This window comes from Rhamphochromis sp. 'chilingali' (assembly GCF_963969265.1).
Source record: "Rhamphochromis sp. 'chilingali' genome assembly, chromosome: 7".
NCBI classification, from domain to species: domain Eukaryota; kingdom Metazoa; phylum Chordata; class Actinopteri; order Cichliformes; family Cichlidae; genus Rhamphochromis; species Rhamphochromis sp. 'chilingali'.
Genome location: NC_137934.1, coordinates 12091916 through 12115287, shown reverse-complemented (window position 1 = coordinate 12115287; position 23372 = coordinate 12091916). Strand labels below are relative to the sequence as shown.

Sequence of the window (23372 nt, the reverse complement as noted above, 5' to 3'; positions counted from 1 at the left end):
AGCCTCGTGCAGCCTAGGTGGGGTTGAGTCGCCCGGACAGCAAAACCGATGCGTTTTCGTTACCTACTGTCTGCAGACTGCATCATATGATTGGGGGGGACTGTTGAATAATCCTGTTATTATAAAGCTACACGGGAGCAAAGAAGGAGTACTAGGGGATCATGACGTAACCGTTTCCATAGGCGACTGATATGCTGGCTAAGCCAATGGGAATCCACACCAGCGGTCCATACCCATCCTCCTTTTGACGTGCATCACATGTCCCTGGCGGTGTTGTGACAGAAATGAAAAAGGCGAGGCGAAATGGTTCACCTTGGTGTACTTCCGCCATCGTCGAGTTCCACTTTTACAACGTTATTTTTTGGTCAGTTGTCTCTCACGATATCCCCGATATCGCTTCAGCTTGATTTTAGCATTTTTAAATCATAGAGATGCAACAATACCGCTGTGAGACACGCACCCTTCATCGTGTTGCATTAAAAAACAAATAGGTGGTCTTGGTCTGCATCTGTTCTGTAATTAAACATAAAGAGATTATTATCTCAGCAGTCAGCCACGTGAGTTGCGGCAACATCATCCCGCTTTTCCACCGCACGCATGTCTCATATGATTTCCGGTCAAAGTGACATGGGTTTTCATGAGCTCGAGGGAGATAGGAACTATCTTGGCAGTGTGAGGTTTGCTGGCTTTGGTTGTGACAGCGCAGTGGGCGGGATTATACCTCAGATCAGGGGAGAGAGTCTAGTCTTTGGTGAGACTGAGGGGGAGTTAAAGAGAGAAAGGGAGCTGGGGTGCTCTTCAGAGGACGGAGTAAGTATTATTTTACTTATATTTTTCTCTATTAGCGCGGCAAAATGCCACACAATAATTGATCTTTCCAAGTGATTTTGGATGTTGCATGTAACCCCATAACCGGTTAAGGTCTTCTTTTTTGTGTGTGCACTGATCAACGAGGGCCAACCACTGTGGGTAGCTTGCCTTGGGTAGTTAGCGGTATACCAAGCTAATCTTAGCTATCTTGGAGGGATACTGACATGGGGCGGTTCGTTTTCCAACACAGGTAGCTAATCAGCCCGGGATGCTGCCAGATTCCATTCGCTTGTGCATAGTTTGCTTGGGACTTCTGCATGGCTCATGGCTAAGTTTTTAGACTTGTCAGTCTGTTGGAAGTATCTTTTGTGAATTTCCCCTCTTTGCAGTCAGCATAAGCTAACGCATTAGTGCTAGTTTGCTAACCGTGTGCGCTAGTCAGGACCGCTGTTATTTTTTTTAATAACATATCTGTTGGGCTGCACATTAACGTTTCGACTTGGTTGCTCCTCGCGGGGTCCCGCTGTTAAATAACACTTCAACTATGGACCTTAATATCTTTAATAGAAAGTTGCCTGCATTGCATGTTACATGGTGATATGTCATTCAGCTTGTCTAACGCCTCGCAGTTCCCGTTTTATATGCAGATACCTAACGTTAGTGGAGTAATACTGCTAAACGGCCTGGAACTATATTCCGCGAGCGCTGGGAGTCCACGCGCTGCGGTTGCTCAACACACTCAATACGGGCAACTCGGGGAACCCATAAAACCGCGTTAGTCATTTCTGCTCTCTGTCACCACAGTAAGCGTGTTTTGAACCTTCGTTTATTGACTAACATCATTTTCTGGGGTTGTCATTTGCTGGTGTCGCATTCTGTTGTCCAACACTTTAATTTGTACCGTATTCTGAAGACAATAATTTGACCGCAACTAGTAGGTTTTAATCTCAAGTCCCAATCTCCTAACCTCCTCGAAACAATTACGAGAAACCCATTTGAGCAAGTATGGCTGTTTACCACTCTTAAATGTCCTGGTATGGCAAAACTGTCAGGTTATTTCCGAACTAAGGGGAAAAAACTGCCACTTGTCGTCCGTAACGCTACTGAAAGAACAACGCTTATTTCATACTTACACGGCAATAGAAACTCACACACTGACTGCAGCTCGTCTCTTTAAATTACCTTCCACTTGCCCGTAATGTATCTCGTATTTCTTAGGGCTTCCAGGTACTGCAAGATGATTACGTACGTTAACGTTACACTCTTAATCTTGATTGACGACGTAATATAGATTGGTGCACTCAGACATTACCTGCAGTATCCAGGTCGATGTGGAGTGCAGCCACAGAGCACCTTTTGGTGTCTAGTTGAAGGGATCACTCCTTATCCAATTAAATAGCACCCAGCTTGCTGCAGCGCCAGCAATGTCTTTCAGTGTTTGTATAATGACTTGTGATTCTACATTCTATTATTGTAGTTGTATGAAAAGACGCTGAACATAAAACTCGGTGACACAGAGCGTGCTAGTCACCTGTAGTAGTCATCTGTACTCTGGTCTTGTTAAATAATATAATGACAGATAAGCAATTACACGGATTTTATAATCACAATATCTTGCTGCACAATATTGTATTAGCTGCAATGACAGTTGCTGTGATTCAGTTTGGAGATATGTTTGAATTTTCTAGCTAATACTGCGTTAGAAGTCTATTTTTTTTTTTCAGGTTTAGCTGTGAGTAATGCTTCATTGTAGCTGTCTAGCGCAGCATATAGAAATTGAGTTTGTTTAATGATTCACTTAGATCATCAGTAACACAATCTGTTGCCTTGTCTGAGCCCTTTGAACTCAGACTGTTGCTGTCACTCAAGAATGACAAAAATATCTTTTCTTATTCTTCGCTGTGCCACCTTTTTTTTCCCCTAATGGCTGATTATAGACATTACCCCTCTCCTTGAGTGACTAATATGAGTCAGTAGATATTTGAATACTTTTTTTTTTTTTTAATTTTTTCAAAAAATTGTTATATTTCAGAGGGAAGATCACCTGACCTTTGTGGCTCATTAGTTCATTTGTAGAAAATCAACCTTTCAAGACCACACCTCTACGTCCTTTTCAGCGGTGCATGTTTTTTCTTTCTTTCTGTGCTGAAGAATGTTGTTCTCACCAATCTTACATGCTCCTTGCTGCTGAGATAACTGCTATAGCCACTGTGAAGTAATGCCGCATATCTGGTATACTTTCTTCCAGGCAGTTGTCGCCTGCCAAGTCTGTTCCTAACTCATCATGGATGAGTTCCTCTTACAGCTGCTGGTTCACATGTTCACTTATTTCATTGTCATGCTCTGCACTGCAGACAACTATAAGCCCAACATTAAGACAAATTACTAACATTTGTCCTTAGTGTACTCTGTAATTCTTCAAGTTTAATGTTTATAATTGCTAGTTTAAAGCATTATTTCACTGAGGTGACCACTGCAGGTCATTAATCTAAGGTGGCGTTAAGCCTCATGTAAACCAGCATGGAAAGCTAAATATAGTGTGGTTTTGAACCAGTGTCATGTATTCATGGTAACATTTACCAATGATGGCATTTTACTTATCTTTCTTACTGTGTGTGGATTGTAAGGTCAAGATTATTTCAAGCAGGGGTTTTAGGTTACAGGGTCTTTTAGTCATTCATTACTACTTGTTCATTTAAATCTTGTTTAACTTGGCACGAGAAACAAATTACACAGGTGTGACTACCAGTTATATGCTTCAGTTTTTAATTTCAGGAGATCAAATGTACTATAATTGAAGATTGGCAAAAGTTATTATATACTGGGATTGTGCCTAATTAAAATAATTGCAAAGCACGTGCTGCAAAATAGCCCTGAAGACTGTCAGAAGGTCTAAATATGCTACCAGTCAGTCTGACGGACATTTATGTTAGTTTTGGCATCTCTGCAACATGGTGGGCTCCATGGTTTGACGTGGCAATGATTAAAGGGACATTTTTAAAGTGGGCTAGATGATTTAACTGTATTATTATTATTATTATTTGTTCATTTGAACTTCAGCGTCATTGAGCTTATATAATAGAAGCATACTTCCAGACCTCAACTTCTCTCATCATAAAGCATTGCTGGTTGTCTTGGATGTTATCACTTGTGGCATACAGTATACAGTCCTGCTCTGGTGTAATCTTCTCTACACATTTAAACTGCCATTGTAGCATGCTCTGAAAATCTTGGGCAAGTAATATCATACGGTGGAGCCAATGAGAGAGCAATTCCTGCCTAATCAAGTCAGAGCAGTGTATTTGTGGGAAACAATCACTCCCTGAAATACCACTTGAATTTTTATTTGAATCAAATGCAATCATGTGGATCATGAAATCATTTGTCTGTTCCTTAAAGCTTCAAAACTTTCTTTCTAGTATACATTTTCACTTAGGCTATTTATTAACAGTTACAGCAAGTGGTTTCGTCACAATGAATGCAGAACACATGCATGACATGTGTTAAACCATAGCAATGCATTCTGTACCACAGTTTTTTTGTGAAATATATAATGCACAAGTCAACAATTGTGCATCCTAAAACTGAAATGATGGCAACAGCAATTTCAGACTGCAGCAGATAATGATGGGGCAGCAGGACCCCAGGCCACCGATCTGGTCTGTGGTATCGCACATAAGCAAGAACACAGAAAGCCTCTGATCTTCAAAGTGCCTCAATGAAAGATGCCTCATTTTGGAACATTTTCAATCCTATGCACATGAAATGCTATGCAAAAGCTCAATAAAACCATACCTCTTGCTGTGCATTTACATCTTTGACAGGAGGAAATTAGTAGAAAGCAGTAAAATTTTTATATTCATGTATAGTATTTCTGTGGCCAGTACTATGAAAGAAAAGGGGCATGTTTGATTTGATGATAACAAATTCTGTAGGTAAATGTTGAAATTTTAATCCTGAATTTGTCCAAAAAATTATTTATTTATTTATTTTTAACAGTGGGGGGTGGAGGGTAAGAATACAACTTTAACAACAGGACAGTCTTCCAGCACTCAAAAATACTCATGTGGTCAGTTTCTCAGTTTTACTTATTTAAATGCCCAGCTTTCCCCTCATTTATGTATGTAGCAACAATTATTTTTGACATGCTCTATAAATGTTAATATAAACAGTTTTGAGAAACCGGTCAGTCTTCATGTGCCTAGATGGCCACTATGTACTAAATTTTATAACTTGTCTGTTCTGTTGTTATGTAAGAGGTTAAAAACCGGTCTATAAGAATGTGTTTCACCTGCATTGCTTTTGTAAGACAGCGTCAAACTATTTGTTGGTAAATTTAAGATATTACTGCTTATGCTTTTCAAATTCGTACTGCTTGTTGTATAGCAAATTCTTTTTGTTGGCACAAAGGTTCAAAAAGAAAAGTACAACCTGTTCCTTAAAAGGTTTGAAAAGTAAATGCTAAATTTTTAATTGCTTAAAGTGGTCGAAAGTCTCAACACTAATCAGATCTGTTGCAAACAGGTTGGTAAAATGATTGGGTATAAAAACAGAGAGAGGCTTTTAGAAGTAACACAGACAGGCATTAACATCCTTGTAAAATTGCATTGGCAAATAGTTATAATGAAAACTTAAATTTAATTAATTAATTAATTTAAAATTAATATTTTTCAACATTCACTTGCAAAAAAGAATTTCATCATTTATGAAGCATAATACTATAAAGCACTGAATGGTGGTCAAATTTGTGCCCTCGGGCAGTAGTGCCTTATAATTGTACACAGGTCAGGGAAATTCACAACTAGGAATGAATCCACAAATGTTTATTGAAACTCTACCAGGTGGGGGTTAAAAAAAATGTGTATAGCTGGCTTGTTATCAGTACAAAGTTTTACATACTGCACCAGAATTTTTTTTTTTTTTTTTTTTTTGGAAATCATGTTGTTCCAAAAAACAATTTACATCTGCTTACCTACAAGACAGAACACACAAAGAAAAAAAAAAATGTACGAAGACTATATTTAATAATATTAGAGCACAAATAAATGTTTTTAAAATAACGCGGTAGTCTTAAAGTGTCCATAAATTGATCTATAAATATAATATGATAGACAGTGAAATGCATATATAAAATGTTATTTCTATTTATCCAGCAGCCTTAGTTTTTGGAGGAAAAGATGATTGTTTACTTTCATTTCAAATGCTGTTACGTGTCCTTCCATACATGCAGTAAAAGGAGCTGGAGAGGAAAAGCGTGTTGACGGTGACACCACTGACTGTGCGTTCTCATGAACTGGCAGCCTGACAGCGTTTGAGAGCTACGTAGAGGTTCCAGTCGGTGGGATGAAGTAGCACTCTCAGCTGCAAGCCACACAGCACAAGGATGGCTGGGTGTCTCTGCTTTGTACCCTCCACATTTACATGGCCTGACCCAGTTCGGCAATGGCTAACAGTGGGGGGAGGGGACAGTCTAGGGGAAGCTAAAAATATCACCTCTCGCATTAGGCAGCTCCATTGCAGAGGGATCCCTAGAATTGCTATCCTTGACTTGCATCAAGTTGTTGGCACATAAAGGTATTCAAATTGCCAGAGGGTTTCCTTAACATGGAAACAAAGACATAAGTATATTTATGACACATCCATCACTATTGTCCTGTCTACTTGTTCCCAATTGCTGCAATCTTCTTTGTAGGGGATTCATTGTGACTGTAGTTTTGAATAGCCTTGTGATGTGCATGTCTGTAATTCTTGGGTTAAACCAGCACACATCCACCCTGAGTTATCGGTCTGCTACTGAGGCTTGGAAAGGGTTAACTCTGGCCTCTGTCATTCAGCCATACCATGCCAGCTGTTGGCTTGGAGATCCAATCACAATCATTTTCCACTGTTGTAACATTTGAGCTGCACTGCAACCCGAAACTGACCCAGGGCAGCAAATGTTGGCACTTCTTTCATCTTGGCATTGTTGCTGCATGTTGGGTTAGGGGGTGTGAATGTTATAGTAAGACATGGGGTGGGAGGTGCAGTGAATTACACTGAAAATTATAGGCTTGTCTTGAATAGTCCATATGGTGCTCGAAGCAAGTTAAAGTCCTGCCACTTGATGCAAGTACTTTTGAGGCCATTAACAAATTTAGAAAGTCACATGCTTTCTTTAGGGTACAAGATGGTCTACCCTGAAATTCACCTGTGTCAGGTTGGTGGGATTTGTGGACTTGATCTGGTACAAAGAATTCCAAAACTATCCTGACTACAGCTGCATTTACTACATAGGAAATAATTTCATCCCTGCAATAAAACAACAACAAATGACTTGCTTCTTGCTCTTGGCTAGTATTTTTCAGAGGTGAAGGAAACTAACGGGTGGGAATGCTGCTTTTCTAACATTTCTACTGATCTCAATTAGTACTAGAGGTGGGAATTGCCATACATCCCACGATACGATATTATCACAATACTTAACGCACGATACGATATTATTGCAATTTTTTAAAACATTTTGCAATATTCAGATTCTGTACATAAAAGTAAACTTTATCAATATTCATTTTATCTAATATCAAAGTCTCGCACTCAGTCTTTCTCTCATTTCAGTCAGTTATATTGTTGACAAACTGAACGGTTTGTATTACAGTCTAGTCCAACTTAACTGAATGCAACCATCTGGTACAATTATAGCTATTCTGAACTATGCAATTTATGAAAACTATGCAGCCCATTCAGCAACTGAAGAATTTGAAAGTAAATTAAAACAAAATATAATTTTACATTAAATAAAAAAGTTTTAAACTTAATTAAAATAAAACATGTCTTAAATTAAAATAAGTAAACTGTCATGTTTATTGCTGCCAAAAAAAAGTTAAACACATTTGGACAGTGAAGGAATGTCAGGGTTCTTGCTCAGAAAAAGGAGCTGATCAACATGCTCTGAAGTCAGAGCATGTTGATCAGCATGTTCCAGTCCACAAAAACGTTTTTTGTAACAAAATATCGATTTCTGCTGTCCCTGTATCGATACATTATTAGCAAACAAAATATCACGATACTACACAGTATCGATTTTTTTTCCCCCCACCCCTAATTAGTACCACATACAGGAAGGGAGTGAATCAGTTTGTTGTGAAGTTTTATTTTATTAATGGCCTGTAAAAGCCATCAGTGTTTAGACGACAGTGGAAACACAGACAGCCAGCAGCCATAAGGAACCCAGTTTCTTGACAGAAATTCCTGGGATTAAAATATGTGTCATTTGCTTGGAATGGCTATTGCTGAAATACAATGTCACCTTTTTTAATATATAAATTTATATATTGTTTGACAACACTATAAAGTCTTGCGCTTTGAGTTTGGGGTGTGTATTCATGTCTGTGTATTTTGCCAGAGTAGATTGTGATTATACTCAAGAATAAAAATGAAAATGCCACATCAGGAATGAAGAGCCTAAATCTCTGGGCAGCACAAATCATGCAAAGGTGCATTTGTGTTACTGTTTGAAATGTAGAAAGTGAGAAAAAGCAAGTAAAGTATCCCCAGTGTTATTTCCAGACATGGCTTAATGTTCCCGTGTACCCCCACTGGTGCCTTTCCTAATGGATCAGATGGCTGGGTCCAGATTCCTTGTGCAATGCAAGATTAGTTTGACATGGCTTTTAGTATAGTAGTGATTTCATATAGAAACTGGGCCCATCTTGTTAGATCTCAGCCATAAATCCAGTTTTGTTCCTTCTGAAATGAAGAAATCAATAAAATCAAACCTTTCCTAAAACAGATGTACACTTGCTATGCTTCAGCCTCTGTAGTTTTATTAGGAGGTTGCTTTCTCATCCGAGCTTCTCCAAGACATATTTGTATCAACCTGGTTGACGTGAATGAGCCACATTGTGTTAGTCTGATTAACACTGAATGGACAGCAGCCTCTCATTGGAATGGACTCTCCCATGTAGAGCACCATGGAGGTCCCTCATGCGACAGATAGTCTTAATTAGATTAAACAAAAGGCTTTTCCTAGGGTAATCAGTCAGTTGGCCCTTGTTCACTACGGCACCCCAGGAGTCACACAGCAGGGAAGCCAGGGGCTTTATGACTGTGATTTGTTTTTAAATTTAATTGTGAGAGACTTTCTGTTGAAATGGCAAAGGGACTGATGTAGTCTAGAATAAATAGGGGTGTTTAGTCGAAAAGATTTGACTGTAATGTTGTATTAGAAGCTCTTCATCAGGCAGACTAAACTTGAAGTTATTTAAATTATACTTATTTTAGTGTAGTAGTCATATTCAAGGGTAGCAGGTTCAGGTTCAAGTTACTTTATTTATACCCGTAGGTTGATTTGGTCTGCAGTAGTGAGTCATCCATCCTTGCACGCACATATTCAATACAAACAGAGACAACAGATAAGCGTAATACAAAACACTAAAGAAATTAATAAAAACATAATAATGAATTCACCTGGCATAGGATTGTAAAGCTATGGATTTGTTCATCTAAGTGAAAGCTGCTGCAGTGAAGCAGTTTTTAAACTGTGTTGTTCAACAGTTTGGGGCTAGAAATCTTTCTCTCAAACAGTGGCTCATAAGTTAGTTTGTCAGGTGGTCTGGCAATTTGTTTGAATGAGTTTCTGTTCTTTACAGATAAATGTATTAGACCTGACACCAAGGGCAAGGAGAAAATGGATTCAGTGAGAATAGGATTAAATGAAATCATCATGGTTGTATCATTGTGGAGTTTAGTTTTTTGCACACAGCTTCACAGTTTGCTTCAAAGTTTCGCTTTGAATCAATAATTGTTCTGAGATATTTCTATGATTAAGCACATTCCCTCACTCATAATGGACGTGATCTCTTGTGTATGAGTGCACTTTCTAAAATCGGTGATCATATATTTTGTCTTAGTTACATTTAATTGAAGACTCATTATACCTTTTTAACAAAATCATCAAGTACTGGGCCATAGCTGATCCCATTATCCTGGAGCTGACTAACAGTAACAGAGTTATTCACATACTTTAAAATGGTCCTGTTTTCATACCTGCTCTAACACATATTTGTGTGCAGGATAAATAATGAGCGCAAGAGTGTGCATCCCTGTGGGTAGCCAGTTGAGGAGCAGACTTGATTGGATTTGATCCCATTTCTCCAGACTTTTTGAATCGTGTTAGTTAAAAAGTCAAGAATCCAGCCCAGAAGACTTTTTATTCAGGTCAAATTGCTCTCTTCTGATTAAAACATGAGGATTGGGCTGAAAGCTGAAAACTAGCACAAGGAAGTGTTTAACATGCAGGTTGAACAAGGTTATTGTGACATATACTGCTCCTATCTGTGGCCTGTAAGCAAACTGCATAGGGTCAAGGACATTCCCAGTTTACCTTAAAATATCGATTTTCATGTGGGTTTGTTTGTTTTAAGATTTTCATCATTAATTGGGAAAAGTAGATTTAGAAAACGGGGACTAAAACATCATCATACATTAGGTCCATGCTGTGCCTGTAAAAACCTATTTTTAAAAAAAGATTTATCAGGTCCATGAGACTTCTTACTCATATGGATCAGAAGGCCTGTTTCACATCCCTCGCATCATGTTAAAGTGGTGTTTATGTTCAGGCTTACAACACAGTAGCAGGATTTCTGGTATTGCAAGCAAGATGTTATTATGTATTCACTTTGTCCTCATGTATGATTCTATGAGCCCAGGAATTCTTCCTTAAATGTTCACTTGGACTCAAGTATAGACTGATTAGAATGTGATGATCAAAGGTTCTGTTGATTTTGATAAAATATTGAAGTAATCCCATTTTGTTTACAACAGGTCTCTGTGAAATCTTAATTTTACAAATTTGGCTGGAATGACTTTAAAGACAAGGGGCTTTATGCTCCTATCCCAAGAAGTGAAAAGTGTTACCTGATTTTTGTGCACTTATTTATTACAGCAGGGTGTAAGAGTTTGTACTGTTTTTCTATCCTTTATGGTCAGCTTATTTTCTCTCATCTGTCCCTGGTTTTAGAGTATGTGTATGTGTTCACTGTGTCCTCTGCTCTCTGTAAAGAAGTTAAGATAACATTACTGAAGTCAAACGTAACCCAATAATTTACTGTAAGTGCAGTAAAAGCTTGCCAACAAGCGTTTCTGTATAAAATGACAGGGGAGAATGGGCTGACTACGCAGAGCATACCTTCAAGTGCAAAGCAATAAACTTAAGGTAAACACCTGGTTTAATTGCACTAATCCTTTTTGCTCCACCTTGTAGCTATGGTCATTATAGAGAGATCTTCTGCCGTGCTGGCTTCACGATTTGATATGCACTTTGTAATGTCTTTTCAACAACATTTGTATTTGAAACAGTGACTTTATGTTGTATCAGGGTCTGCTGTTTGTTTATTTATTAATACAGATAAGGTAGAAGACCAACAACAAAGCCTATTATTTATCACAATTCAAAAAATTGCCTTTCACAATCTGTACAGCAGGCAACATCCTTATTTATCAGATGAGGAACAGTTTATATTAATAGGAAAAACAGAAACATGAATTTGAATTGTAACTAAAAAGCAGATAGAAAATGGTCTTGTGGTTTATTGTGCTTGTCCATGAGGTCTGTTAGTTGGTTGAACTGTCATGCTTTGGCTTTAACATTGTTTAACATGGTTATTATTTTGTTATTGTTTGAATATGTTCTGTTTTTAATCACTTTATGCCTCATTCAAGTCCAACTCATGCAAGAGGCAAGAAAAATGTGTAAAAGTGTTGTTGAAGCTCTGTTAACAGTAGATAACCAGTACATAATGCTCAAGAAGCTTTAACCAAGAAAAAGAGTGCTCATTACTAGTCAAGAGTTTTATCTTGATGGCAAAATTATTTTATTGCAACTTAAGTAAAACTAATCAGAATCTCTTGCCAATTGATTAGAGGCAGTTCTGCTAATAACGCAGCTACTTGTCTCAGCTGCCTCCAGCTTGGTAGGTTATATACTGAAAATGAAATGTTTTCCTGGCCAGATATTAGTTAGCATAAGCGCTATGTCAGTAAATGAATTTTAACCCCCCTCTTCATGTAATGGCCCATTTTGGTGTGAATATTGACAAATTTCTTTTTATGTTTGCTCTTCTCTTCCAGATCTGGATGCATGGTGATCTCTGGCTCTGTGGGTGATCCTCAGTCACCATGAAAGAATAGGAACTCAGCTCTCCCAGGGAAATGGCTTGTTTCATAATATCCCTTCTACCTGGCATATGACTCCAGCTGCCTGTGAAGGGCCTGTTGGCTGTTTATGGGAACTGTCACTGTGTTCACACTCTTGAGGATTTAAGAATTTCCAGGACAGCCCTTTTTTTTGGGTGTTTTTAAACCCCTGCTGTCAAGTCAAAGCAGCAACACTTTGCAATAGACTGGGGAGGCAGTAAGAAGATGGCAAACAACTCGTACAGTGGGGTGAAGAACTCCATAGTGGAGGCCAACCATGATGGAGAGTTTGGCTGCACACTAAAAGAACTGCGTGGGTTAATGGAACTGAGGAGCGCTGAGGCAGTAACCAAAATTGCGGAATATTATGGGGATATTCAAGGACTCTGCAACCGGTTAAAAACATCACCAATAGATGGTATAGTAACACTTTTACTCAACATGATTTGAGTTTGATCATTTACAGCATGACAGTTTTAGTTTTGGGAATGACAATGTGGTGCACACATAGTTTAGGAGGTGTGTCATCCACATTATTGATTGCCTTGACATGACTTCCTTGGAAGCTTTCACAAACCAGACAGGTGGCCAGGCAGACTGGCTCTGACCTGGGCCAGTCCTGCTCTATTTCAAGGCCTGTGTGGATATGTCCCACACACCCTCCTTTTCTCCCTTTTCACCTCTCTGACTATGTGTGCAGGTTTCAGACAGACCAGCTGTTTGCTTGGGCACAGTACCAGTCTGCAGGCAGATAAATGTCCCACATGTGGAGGACAAAACAGGACTCTGTAAGGCTTGGTAGTAAAGCAGTGACTTTCTCTTTTGTGACTGTCTTCTTCAATATTAAATTCATAAGCTAATAATTAGAAGAATTGGGGGGAAAATTCCATTTAGGGTATAGTGAAACCCAAGTAGGTTGCTTTTGATGGCGCCTATCTTTTCTTTTTTTCCCCTGCTACTTCTGTCTGTTTCCCTTTATAGACAGTCTGCCTAATCACTAGTATGACCTTGACTGAACTCTTTATTTGTGGGGATTTTCAGTTTGATCCCAGATTAAAATGGCACCACATATTCACTGTAACAGTCCTTTGTATGCAGTCACTCGGTGCAAGGTAAAAGTCTCCTGAGCTTCAGTAAACCAAATAATGGTAAATACAAGCATTTACAAAACTGCAAAGCAACTGTTATTTGAGCAAGTACCATTAACTTACTTTAATCCTTAAACGTTCTTTTTTTTTTTTCCTCTCTTGGATAATACTGCGCATGCCATTTGTGCACGGTGCAGTTTGTCTAACTCCCTTTAGATTTACTAAAGGCAATGGGCCATTGTCTAAACTATAATGAAAAATTGCTGAATAGGAATTTAGCTGCTGAGGGAGCACAAGTTGTCTAAACATGCATGTGGCTGTGTAATGTTGGTGAATATGGAGTCCTGTCATATTTTCAGCATGAGTGACATTGGTTGTTGTGTAAATTGTCCTCCCCCTCTGCTCAGCTGAGTGTATGCTGTAAAAAAAGGGAGAATGTGGTTAGTTGAGGCCCCTTAGCTTTGCATTTTTCCTTATAAATCACAAAGAAGTCCTATTACTGTATTGATTTGTATTTTAATAAATGAAAAGATAAGTTAGCTGAATATTAGGGACATGTTTACATTGTTAAGCCTTCATTTCAGATCTTTTTTTTTCTTTTGTTTTGCCTTCATTGGTGTCCAGCATATCAACGGTCTTGTTTTTAAAATGCTTTTAAGATTTTCAGCTTGTCCAAAACGATGAGACTGAAAGCAAGTTACTTGAAGGTTTCAAAGGGAACAGTCACTTTAGCCCAATTTATTTCAATAAATTGGGCTAAAGTGGCAGGGTTTTTTTGGTTTATTTTTTTTTTAAACAAGACTGTACTGATGAGCTTGACTACATCCCCATTCCACTTGGTATACACCCACTGTTTCAATCAGCACATTTGTCCCTGGCTTGGGAAATTGAGCCATCATTTAAGATTACAGGATCCTGACAATTGAAAAGGGATTTCTAATTAGTTGGGTGGGCATTATTTGAACCTCTGAAGCCAATCCTCTGCTAATCCTCCACTTCCCAAGCTCTTTTCATCCAAAGAAGTTTGAGTAAATGTAGCTGTTAGGAATGTGCACTAATGTCTTGCTCTGCTTTAACTAGTTTGCATAATCTAAGACTTTAAAGCCAGCTCCATTTGCATGAGGCTAAATGTAATTTATCGTGGCAGTACGACTGCTATTTTTCATGTCTGTACATAAGTCTTAATAGACCACCAGAGAGCTCCCTATTCAGTTGGATTTCAATTCACTGATTCAGATTGATTTTGATAATTAACATGCCAGTGCTGTGAGTTTAAAAAGATGTAATTATGCTTTCTCAATTGTGACAGTGAGAACTGCCAAAAGCTTATTCAGACAATGCACGAAAAATGGTTTTTGACAAATTTTAACCCTTAACCCATTTGTCACTGTACTGTAGTGTACTAAAAAAAGAGGTGGAGGCATTTAAGCTAGAAAGGGTTGATGTCTTTTTAGATGGCAAGTGTTTTAGTGTGTGTGCTAAAATATTTTCTTACTGAGAGAGTTGAAGGGAGCGATCTCGCTAATACACGTAGCTGTCTGACCTGGTTTCACTTGTACATCATTTTTTACTTCCCCCCCGTTTCATTTTTGCTTCTGTTTCTTTTTTCCCCACACCGATAGCATAATTAGATATCATAGTCAGCAATAACGTTTCAAAGGAAACTCTGTCTTGTATATGCTTTAAAATATACTAAATGCTCACAGCAGCCCTTCAGCTTGTGAAAATGGTGCTATTGTTGTCTTTGGTATTTGTGGGGACTTAGTCAAGCCTAAAAAAAACATATAGTGATGTCATCTTCGCTTAGAGATGGAAGTTATTACAGTTGGGGCAAGAAGGTGTTGAGCTGCAGTAATGGGTGTAGGTGATATCATGCCACAGTATATAACAGTTGCTAAAACCACAGCATTTTTTTCTTCAAACCAAGTAGCTTATTTTCTTTGCATATTGAGACTCATCAAATTGTCATGGCCACTTTTAAATTAGTATTATTGGCAGTAATCCTCACAGTTATCCCTTGTTCATTGCTATTTTCACATTGTCTGATACTTGGGTCCCAGGGTATGCATCCAGTTGATCTAATTTATAAAATCTGACAGCCTATTTGTATCTGTCAGTTTGAACAGGAAACCCCCTTATTCAGTGTCAAGGTTCGGACTGTTAAGTCGTAGTCTTTCTCTTTGTAATTCAGGAAGCCTGCATATCTTGTCTTCATGTCTAAATTCAAAGTGATATGCTGAAGCGTTTTGCCTGGGAGTGGTTATAACAGCTCTCAGGCTTGGTTTGGTTCAGTTCAGCGAGAAATTAGGAAGTGTGCTGATACACATGTAGTCATTTCTGGCTTGAAAACTGATACATGAGCACAATTATTTTCCTGTTTTGCTTTAGTTACTAAAGGTGTGCAGAGGAGTTCTGTTTCATTTCAACCCAATTCTGTAAAACTATGGAGATATTGATTTTCTAGTTAGACACTGTGCCTTTTGTTATTTGTAGTCTCAAAATTTCCTGAGTGATGTGATGATGGTACTTTGATCAACATGTAGTACCACAGATTTCTATTTTTTAGGGCAGAAATTGGATGATGATATCCTTTGAGAGTCTCAATGCTCAGTTTATTAATCAATGCTGTCTTAGAGCAGATAAATTCCTACATGCAGCAACACCTAAAATCCTCTCATGATTTTCTCTGAAAAGGCTTTTGGAAGAAATTGTTAAAATGATAGTTATGAGGGCTGTTATAAACAACCCTATTTTAGTGTTTTTTATAAGAGAAAGAGGCGTGTAAAATTACAAGAAGTGGAAATAGGTTTTTGTCTGTTGAAGAGTGTGAAGTGGACTTTAGATTCACACAAAAGATTATCTCTGCAAATTTACACTGTACCTGGAATTGGTGTTACTTGCTGTCACAGAGAACTGCGGTCCTGGAGACACCTGCTGTTGTAAGAGCTGCCATATAGATGGTGGTTTAACAGATGTTTAGCTCTTTCTGTTGCTAGATTGCGTCAGTGTAATGGTAGAGGGCATGCAGTCAAGAAACTGAGATTAAAGTTTGAAGATTGATGAGGTTTAGTCTGTCAGCATATAGTATAGCTGAAATGCACTCCTTTTCTTTATTGCCCCTGTAAGCCCCATGGCTAAAAGTAGGCCTTCGGTCAACAAGCTCTATCTACAGGAAGTAAAACTCACAAGGTTTCCTTAGATTAATCTAATTTGGAGAAAAAGGCAGGACCTTTATGTCCAGATGACTCTGGTTCTCTCACCCGCTCATCTTTCCACGGCGTGCGACAGCTGGCTGTCAGCTCTGGCTGCTTGTTGCTCTCCCTATGGCTCCTGAGGCACACAAACTTGCTGCCGCCTGGGGCTCCCTTGCACCCGTAGACATCCCAAAGTGGAAGCAGGCTGGCAGGGATGAATGGCTTCTCTTGTGAGAAAGGCTTGACATTAAAAAAAAAAAAAAACATCCCCTATTTAGGGCCTGACTCTTTATTTATCATTTATAATTATTTTTATTTTTGTGTTTTTATTTAAACTTGAAGGAATCATTGGTTAAAAAAAAAAAGACATTAAAAAAAATCAATCAGTATATGGTTTTTAACATGACTATTCATCAGTATTGTAATCTCAACTATCTTGATTACTCCTCTTGTTTCAATTGCAAACTACCTGTCACCGTCAACTAAACTCTAAAGTGATCTTACCATAGTAGGTTATATTAACTATTATACATACAATATTATTATATTATATTAACAGGTAAAATACCATTTAAGGTCTTGATTACTTTTCTCATCCTTGAGAATCCATAAAACTGCTAATTAATTTGACAAGGTGGTTACCTGCTCAACTAGTCGGGAATGTCAACCACCAACTAATCATCATGATGAAGCACGTTAAATGTGGACGGGGCTTAACTTAAGCAGAGGTGATGGAAATCCCATAATCCAGTTATCCTAATTGGACTCAGATGTGCTTCATATTATATTAATGTAAATAGGTTGATGGTTAACCTTTTAGCAACATAAAGAATCTTTTTATACATTTTACTCACAGTAAAACAGTTCACCAGGTTTGATTCGCCTCCTTAGCAAATGAATCTACAAAAGGTTGTACAGTGAACAATCACAAGTCCTCTTTTCTTGATTGTGTGCATAAAAACGCAAGTTCGGAATTATTTCTCAGGCTTAGTTTGTTGAGTCAATGATGCTTAGTTGTGGTTCCCATCTCATTTAATTGTGACAGACCCAGGGTAAAGGTTTACCTTGACCTCTTACTGATGACTGAAAATGACAGTACTCAGATGGGTCAGCTTGCACAAGCATCCAAATTAAATGGTTAATGATTAGCTGCTTGACACTGGGGCTAAAATGATGCAAGAGGCCAAGGCCAACCTATTTTCTGTTTGTGAATCAAATGGAGAGATGACACCTTGATCGGCTTCTGTCACTTGTATTTATTGCTATAATACAAAGGGAAAATGTGGTGTAAAGTTGAGTGGGGTATTAGCTGTCAGCGTGTTTTAATTAGAGGCACAGAGAATTAAAGGAGATGGTGAGAGACAGCCACGGAGCAGCAACAGTCAGCTTTGCTGGATAAACCCAGTCACTATTTTTTTTTTTTTTTTTAATGTGTTGTGCTGGTGGTGAGTCATTCTTCTCACCTCTTTTAGAAAAGTATGTGTTAGGTTGTAATGTCAATTAACCATTTAACTAGTAATACAGGATTATTTTCTTCTTTACACAAGTTTTTATTGACCTGCTTGGTGAGTAGGAATGAGGGAAAAAAACGGCAATACCCTCTTTTAATTAACTCGCATCTGAAATCAATGGAAACAATTTGGAATTTTATGAAGCAGTTCACTGAAGTCAGCATTTTTTATTGTAGTTATTTATTTAAGTAATTTATTCAGGAGTAAAGTTTAGCCCAACCATTATCCTACTATATTCACTGATTATAATGAATTGGCAAGGATAAAACACAAATCAACTGTAAATGTATTTAATTCAAGCCTTTTTAAAAAAAATGTTTTTAGAGCCCAATTATGTCATCAGTTAGCAAACTGACACACACAAAACAAATATCAAGGTTTATATTTTAACAGGAAAAAGCATTTACTTTGGGATTTGGTGTTAATGTTAACTCAGTTTTCTGATATTTTATATGCTACTTTATTGGCATTAGACCTATTCTAGATTATTAGTGAAATCTAGAATTGGTGGGACTACCATAACTTGATGGAAAATGAAATCAACACGATGTATCACTTTTATATCATGATACATATCTGTTATTTAAAACGTCTTCATTTAAATAAGGTGTTTATTCCCTGATCAGAGTACATTTCCTAGAAGCAAAATTTAAGGTCTTTCAGTCAGGTCTTTGTACCTGCATGATGGATGTGCGTAAAACACTCACAACATCACTTGCAATGAATCCAAAGTATTTCCAAACTCTTCCAGAGAAGAGTCTACAGAGATTAAATTCTTAATTCAACAGATATTTGGTTATGAAATGACCACAAATGACACGTCCATTCACTGTTCTTTCACCCAGGGCCCAACAAGGGCCTGGAGTTTGCACTGCTCTCCAGGTATTCAGTTTCCTTTCGTGGTCCAAACACATGTATGGAGTTAGGTTAATTGGTAGGTGTGAATGTAAGTGTAAAAAGTTGTCTTTCTCTCTGTGTTAGCCCTGCAACAGACTGCCACTTGCCCAGTGTTTACTCTGCCCCTCACCTTATGAGAGCTGGGTTACGCTCCAGCTGCCTTACACCCCCGAATTGGATAAGCAAAACAAAATAGGGAGGGGGTAAAATCTAAATGGAGAATTCCAGGAACACATGAGTGTATAGAACATTATTGTTGAAACAGTAGTTAGTCTCGGTGTTCACACACAAAGTGTTGGCCTGACAATGACGTTCTAAACACAATAAGTGTTGCTGGAGTTTTGACTTCTCCAATATTAATAAAAAAAGAAAACCCCATCAGAATCAGCAGTTTGAACTGTCTGTGCCTACAGCATGAGATCAGAAGAACAATGTATCTTATTGTCTGTGCTCTTGTCACTGTGCTCAGTTTCCAAGGCGGTGTCATGGTTTTTATTATGCCTCTGGTCTGCTTGTCTGTTTTTCTGTCGTTTCCTCTTTCTCTCCATGCCCTGCTGATCCTTTTCCCTGTTAATACGCTGATACTGCCAGGACAGCTTCCGTTTAGCCATCAGCATCTCTACTCTTTAATAGTCTCGGTCCTTTACACCCTCACCCCCGACCACCCCCGCCCACCCCCATCTGCCTGTCAGTAGCAGTTTCACACAGTCACTCCTCCCCAGCCCTCAGGCCTGCTCCATCTCTTTCCCATAAACACACACACTCTCTCTCTCCATCCAGTCTGCACCCCCACCCACACACAGCTAGCATGAATAGAACTGAAAAACTGTCATGCATCATCAAATGTGCGAAGGCCCTTTTGAATATTTGACTCTGCCTTGAATGTTGAGGCATTTGAATGGGTTGCTGCAGAAAGCTCCTTCTCTGTACACATGGATGACTGGGTCTCAGGGCAGCCAGACGTATAATGTATCAGAGAGATGACTCCATAACGTGACAGTAGTGTGTGAGTATAGGCACCTGTGAGTCCATAGCTGATTCAACCCCTAGTCAGTTGGTCATTGTGTTGAAAACAGCAGTTTTGGGGGATTAGATTTGACCATAGTTTTCACATTCCCTGGCGTGTCTGAAAGAGGTGAAAATGTTTGACATACCCACAGAATGTGTCATTGTTTGCAGGCATTGTGTCCTCCACAGTGTCCTGTCAGAAATGCTGAATCCTTTTGGAAATTATGCTTTTGGAGGCCTGCTGATGAGAGCACAGCTCACTGACTCTTACTTCAGTGAGACACGCTCCCCCCCCTGTGAACTGCAGCAACTCACCCATCTGCGCTCCAATTTTGTGACACATAATTAAGGCCTTCTCTTTCTTTTCTTTTTTTCTGATGTGAATAAATATTTCTTGTTTTGTGTGAAATTCCCTGATGGGTTTAAAACTAACATTTTATGAATTAACAGGTTTTTTTTCTTTTGGTTATCTGTCTTTGCCTACCTAGGTCTAAGCGGACAGCCTGCAGATATTGAGAAGCGGAAAACAGTGTTTGGGGAAAATCTTATACCTCCCAAAAAGCCCAAAACGTTCTTGCAGTTAGTGTGGGAGGCACTACAGGATGTCACGCTGATTATTCTTGAAGTGGCAGCCATAGTTTCACTAGGCCTTTCTTTTTATAAACCTCCAGATGCAGAGAGAGAAAGTAAGAAACCATTCATTACATTTATGTTTTATCTTCTTTTTCTAGATATTACTTATGTTTGAAGTCTTAATTATGTCTCTTGTTAAATATATTTAGTGATACTTGCAGTGACATGTAATGATGTGATGGCATTTATTTTTCTCAGAGCCATGAGGTGATGTGTTAAGTTTATGCTTTGTATGTTAATGTTTTTTTTTTTTCCCCATCCTCCTTCAGACTGTGGAAAAGCTGCTGGTGGTGGTGGGGATGAAAATGAGGCAGAGGCGGGGTGGATCGAGGGTGCCGCCATTCTTCTGTCAGTTATCTGTGTGGTGCTGGTAACAGCATTCAATGACTGGAGTAAAGAAAAGCAATTTAGAGGCCTCCAGAGCCGCATTGAGCAGGAACAGAAATTTACTGTTGTCCGTGGAGGACAAGTTATTCAAATTCCTGTGGCGGAGATTGTGGTTGGGGACATTGCACAAGTAAAATACGGTAAGAGCTCAGTTAAACATAAGCCTTTATTTGATGGTTAAAAAAAATCAATCTGTTAAGAATGTCGATATATTGTGGAACCTATGTTTTATTAAGATGTTTATTATATGGGCCATTAAGAAAACAGTACTGCACATTTAGGTCATCCTTGGTTCAAGGTTTTAGTTTTAGTTCATCACAGATTAAGATGAGGATTTCTCTTCAAGTTTAACTTTCCTGGTCGTGGGAGGAACGCAACAGCCAGCTCACTAATGATTTAAATCCATAAACCAGTAAAAAGAACATTACTGACATAACCACTAACCTCTGAAGAGACGAGCACTAAAGTGTTTCACATGACTCGCTTAGTCATAGAATCTTTGAGAGCCTGTGATTAAGGCATCAATTTAAACTGTTACTAAGATGTTGTTTCTCCAAATTAAAGGCTTGTTTGGCTTTGTAATGTTTCAGGTGACCTCTTGCCTGCTGACGGAGTCTTCATCCAAGGCAATGATCTGAAGATCGATGAAAGCTCACTCACAGGGGAGTCTGACCACGTCAAGAAAACACTAGAAAAAGATCCAATGCTGTTATCAGGTAACATGAACCTCCTTCTCCTTTTACTGGTTCGTACTGGGAAGGACCGAATTTTCAGAGGTTTTATAGATTATGTTGTCCAATATATTGAACTGCTTTTAAAAGAAATTTTCTGGAATACTCATTGCACTGAATAAATGATCCAAAATTTTATTGAAATCAGTAAGAACAGGTGATCATCTGGATCTTCATAAATAAACTGTTATAATCCAGAAATTGAAAATAATTGACCATCAGATATTTGTTAGCATTCAGCTCAGCATGAAACTTGTGTTCTGTTGAAAACATGTTTGAAACTGAATTGGTTCCTGATCTTGCCTCTCAGTGCCGGAAGTTATCAGCCATTCAACATTTCCAGCATTTTTTTTTTTCTCTGTCCATCCTATGTCCCCAACGCCCTTTTAAATACAGTTCATGGCTTTGTCACGAAAAACGTGTGTAGGGAGAAACACTTTTGTTTAGTTCATCTGGCTCTCTCCTGGCACACCTCCAAGGCACAGGAGTCATGTGTGTTTGTGTTTTTATGCGGTGCCTCGCTACTGCTCTTTGATTTCCCTTAGCACGGCCCGTATCCCTTCTCACGAATGAAAGAAAAGCATCTTCTAATTAACACAGGAACCTTTAAATGCTTTCCACTCCTCGGCTGTCAGAGCCTCGTGGGTCTCGCTCCTTTACTCCGACTTTAGCTTGTCGTGTTTTTTTGATATTTGATGTTTCTGTGTGGGGTTTTTTGTTTTTGTTTTTTTAAATCGTGTCTTAAGAGGAATGGAGAGCCAGAGATGCAACACTGTTACAGCCTCTCAGAATTCCATTATTTCACACAGACTAACAATTGGCTTTTGATTAAAGGCTGTTGATTAAAGGTTTGGAGTGTATCTGCAGTAGTGACTTATTCTTTCTGTACTTTCAAGTGCACTATTCATTTGTATTTATTGCCTGCAATTGAAAACCTGCATTTAGTTTCTCGTGTGTATATCATCATACTGCTTGAAAGCCTGGCTAAACCACCTTCTCAACAAAGGAATCTAGCGTAAAATTTTCACTGAACCAAAATGAAACATTCAAAGGAACAAATAAAGATCGGCAGGGACAAAGCTGCCACCATTGTCAAAGCTGCCACCATATGACTGAAAGAAGTCATATGGAAACAAAGACCAGGGCATTTATCCTAGGTACTGTTTCCCGATGTCATTTACTGACACTTTGTTTTCCTTCTTCTGTTCAAAGGCACCCATGTAATGGAAGGCTCAGGGAAAATGTTGGTCACTGCTGTGGGTGTCAACTCTCAAACTGGAATTATCTTCACTTTACTCGGAGGCGGGGAAGATGATGATGACGACGAAGAGGAAAAGAAAAAGGAGAAGGAAGAGAAGAAGAAACAGAAAAAAAGTCAGTATGCTCCTCTGCTTGTTGCCCTTATAAACTCAGCACAAACACAGACACACAAAGAGCATTGTCTTTACCATTAGTTTTATAATCTGCAGAAAAATGTAGTTATAGCAGGGTTTATATGAATGCAAAAAGCACTGATTTGACCTTTGTTTATATAAAACAACTTTTAGAAGTTGTCAGAGGGTCACAGTAGACGACTTATTTTCTGCCAACCAAATCGGCTATTTGTAGCTCATCTTATGTATGATGGTAGAGTTCTCCTCATTTAAATCAGTAATTTGAAGAATGATTGGTCTAATTACTGTATAAAGAGACATTTATCAGTATTTTCTTATACGATTAATTAGTTTATTTAATCCTTAAAAATCCTTATGTTCCTAACTCTGTGTTGCATTCTTCTACAGATAAGAAGCAGGATGGTTCTGTAGAAAATCGAAAGAAAGGTGAGTAACTTGCCCACACACAGACTGACATGCTTAACCACATGTAATTGCCATACAGCTTAGTGCCTACATTTAGGTATTAGCCTTTAGCTTCATCAGTGGGTCCCTCCCCATTTAACAG

General features: G+C 38.6%; 1 protein-coding gene across 4 annotated transcripts in view; it reads left to right on the top strand.

Annotated features, from left to right (window-relative positions):
• The first annotated feature begins 677 nt into the window (after positions 1-677).
• atp2b1a (ATPase plasma membrane Ca2+ transporting 1a) overlaps positions 678-23372 on the top strand; it is a 37721-nt gene continuing 15026 nt past the window's right edge. For all 4 annotated transcript variants that reach the window (XM_080886088.1, XM_080886087.1, XM_080886090.1 and 1 more), the window contains exons 1-7: positions 678-810; positions 11917-12400; positions 20169-20366; positions 20583-20840; positions 21291-21416; positions 22644-22805; positions 23213-23251. In XM_080886088.1, coding sequence (XP_080742214.1) covers positions 12208-12400; positions 20169-20366; positions 20583-20840; positions 21291-21416; positions 22644-22805; positions 23213-23251 — 976 coding nt within the window. In that variant the 5' untranslated portion in view covers positions 678-810; positions 11917-12207. The remainder of the gene's footprint in view (positions 811-11916; positions 12401-20168; positions 20367-20582; positions 20841-21290; positions 21417-22643; positions 22806-23212; positions 23252-23372) is intronic.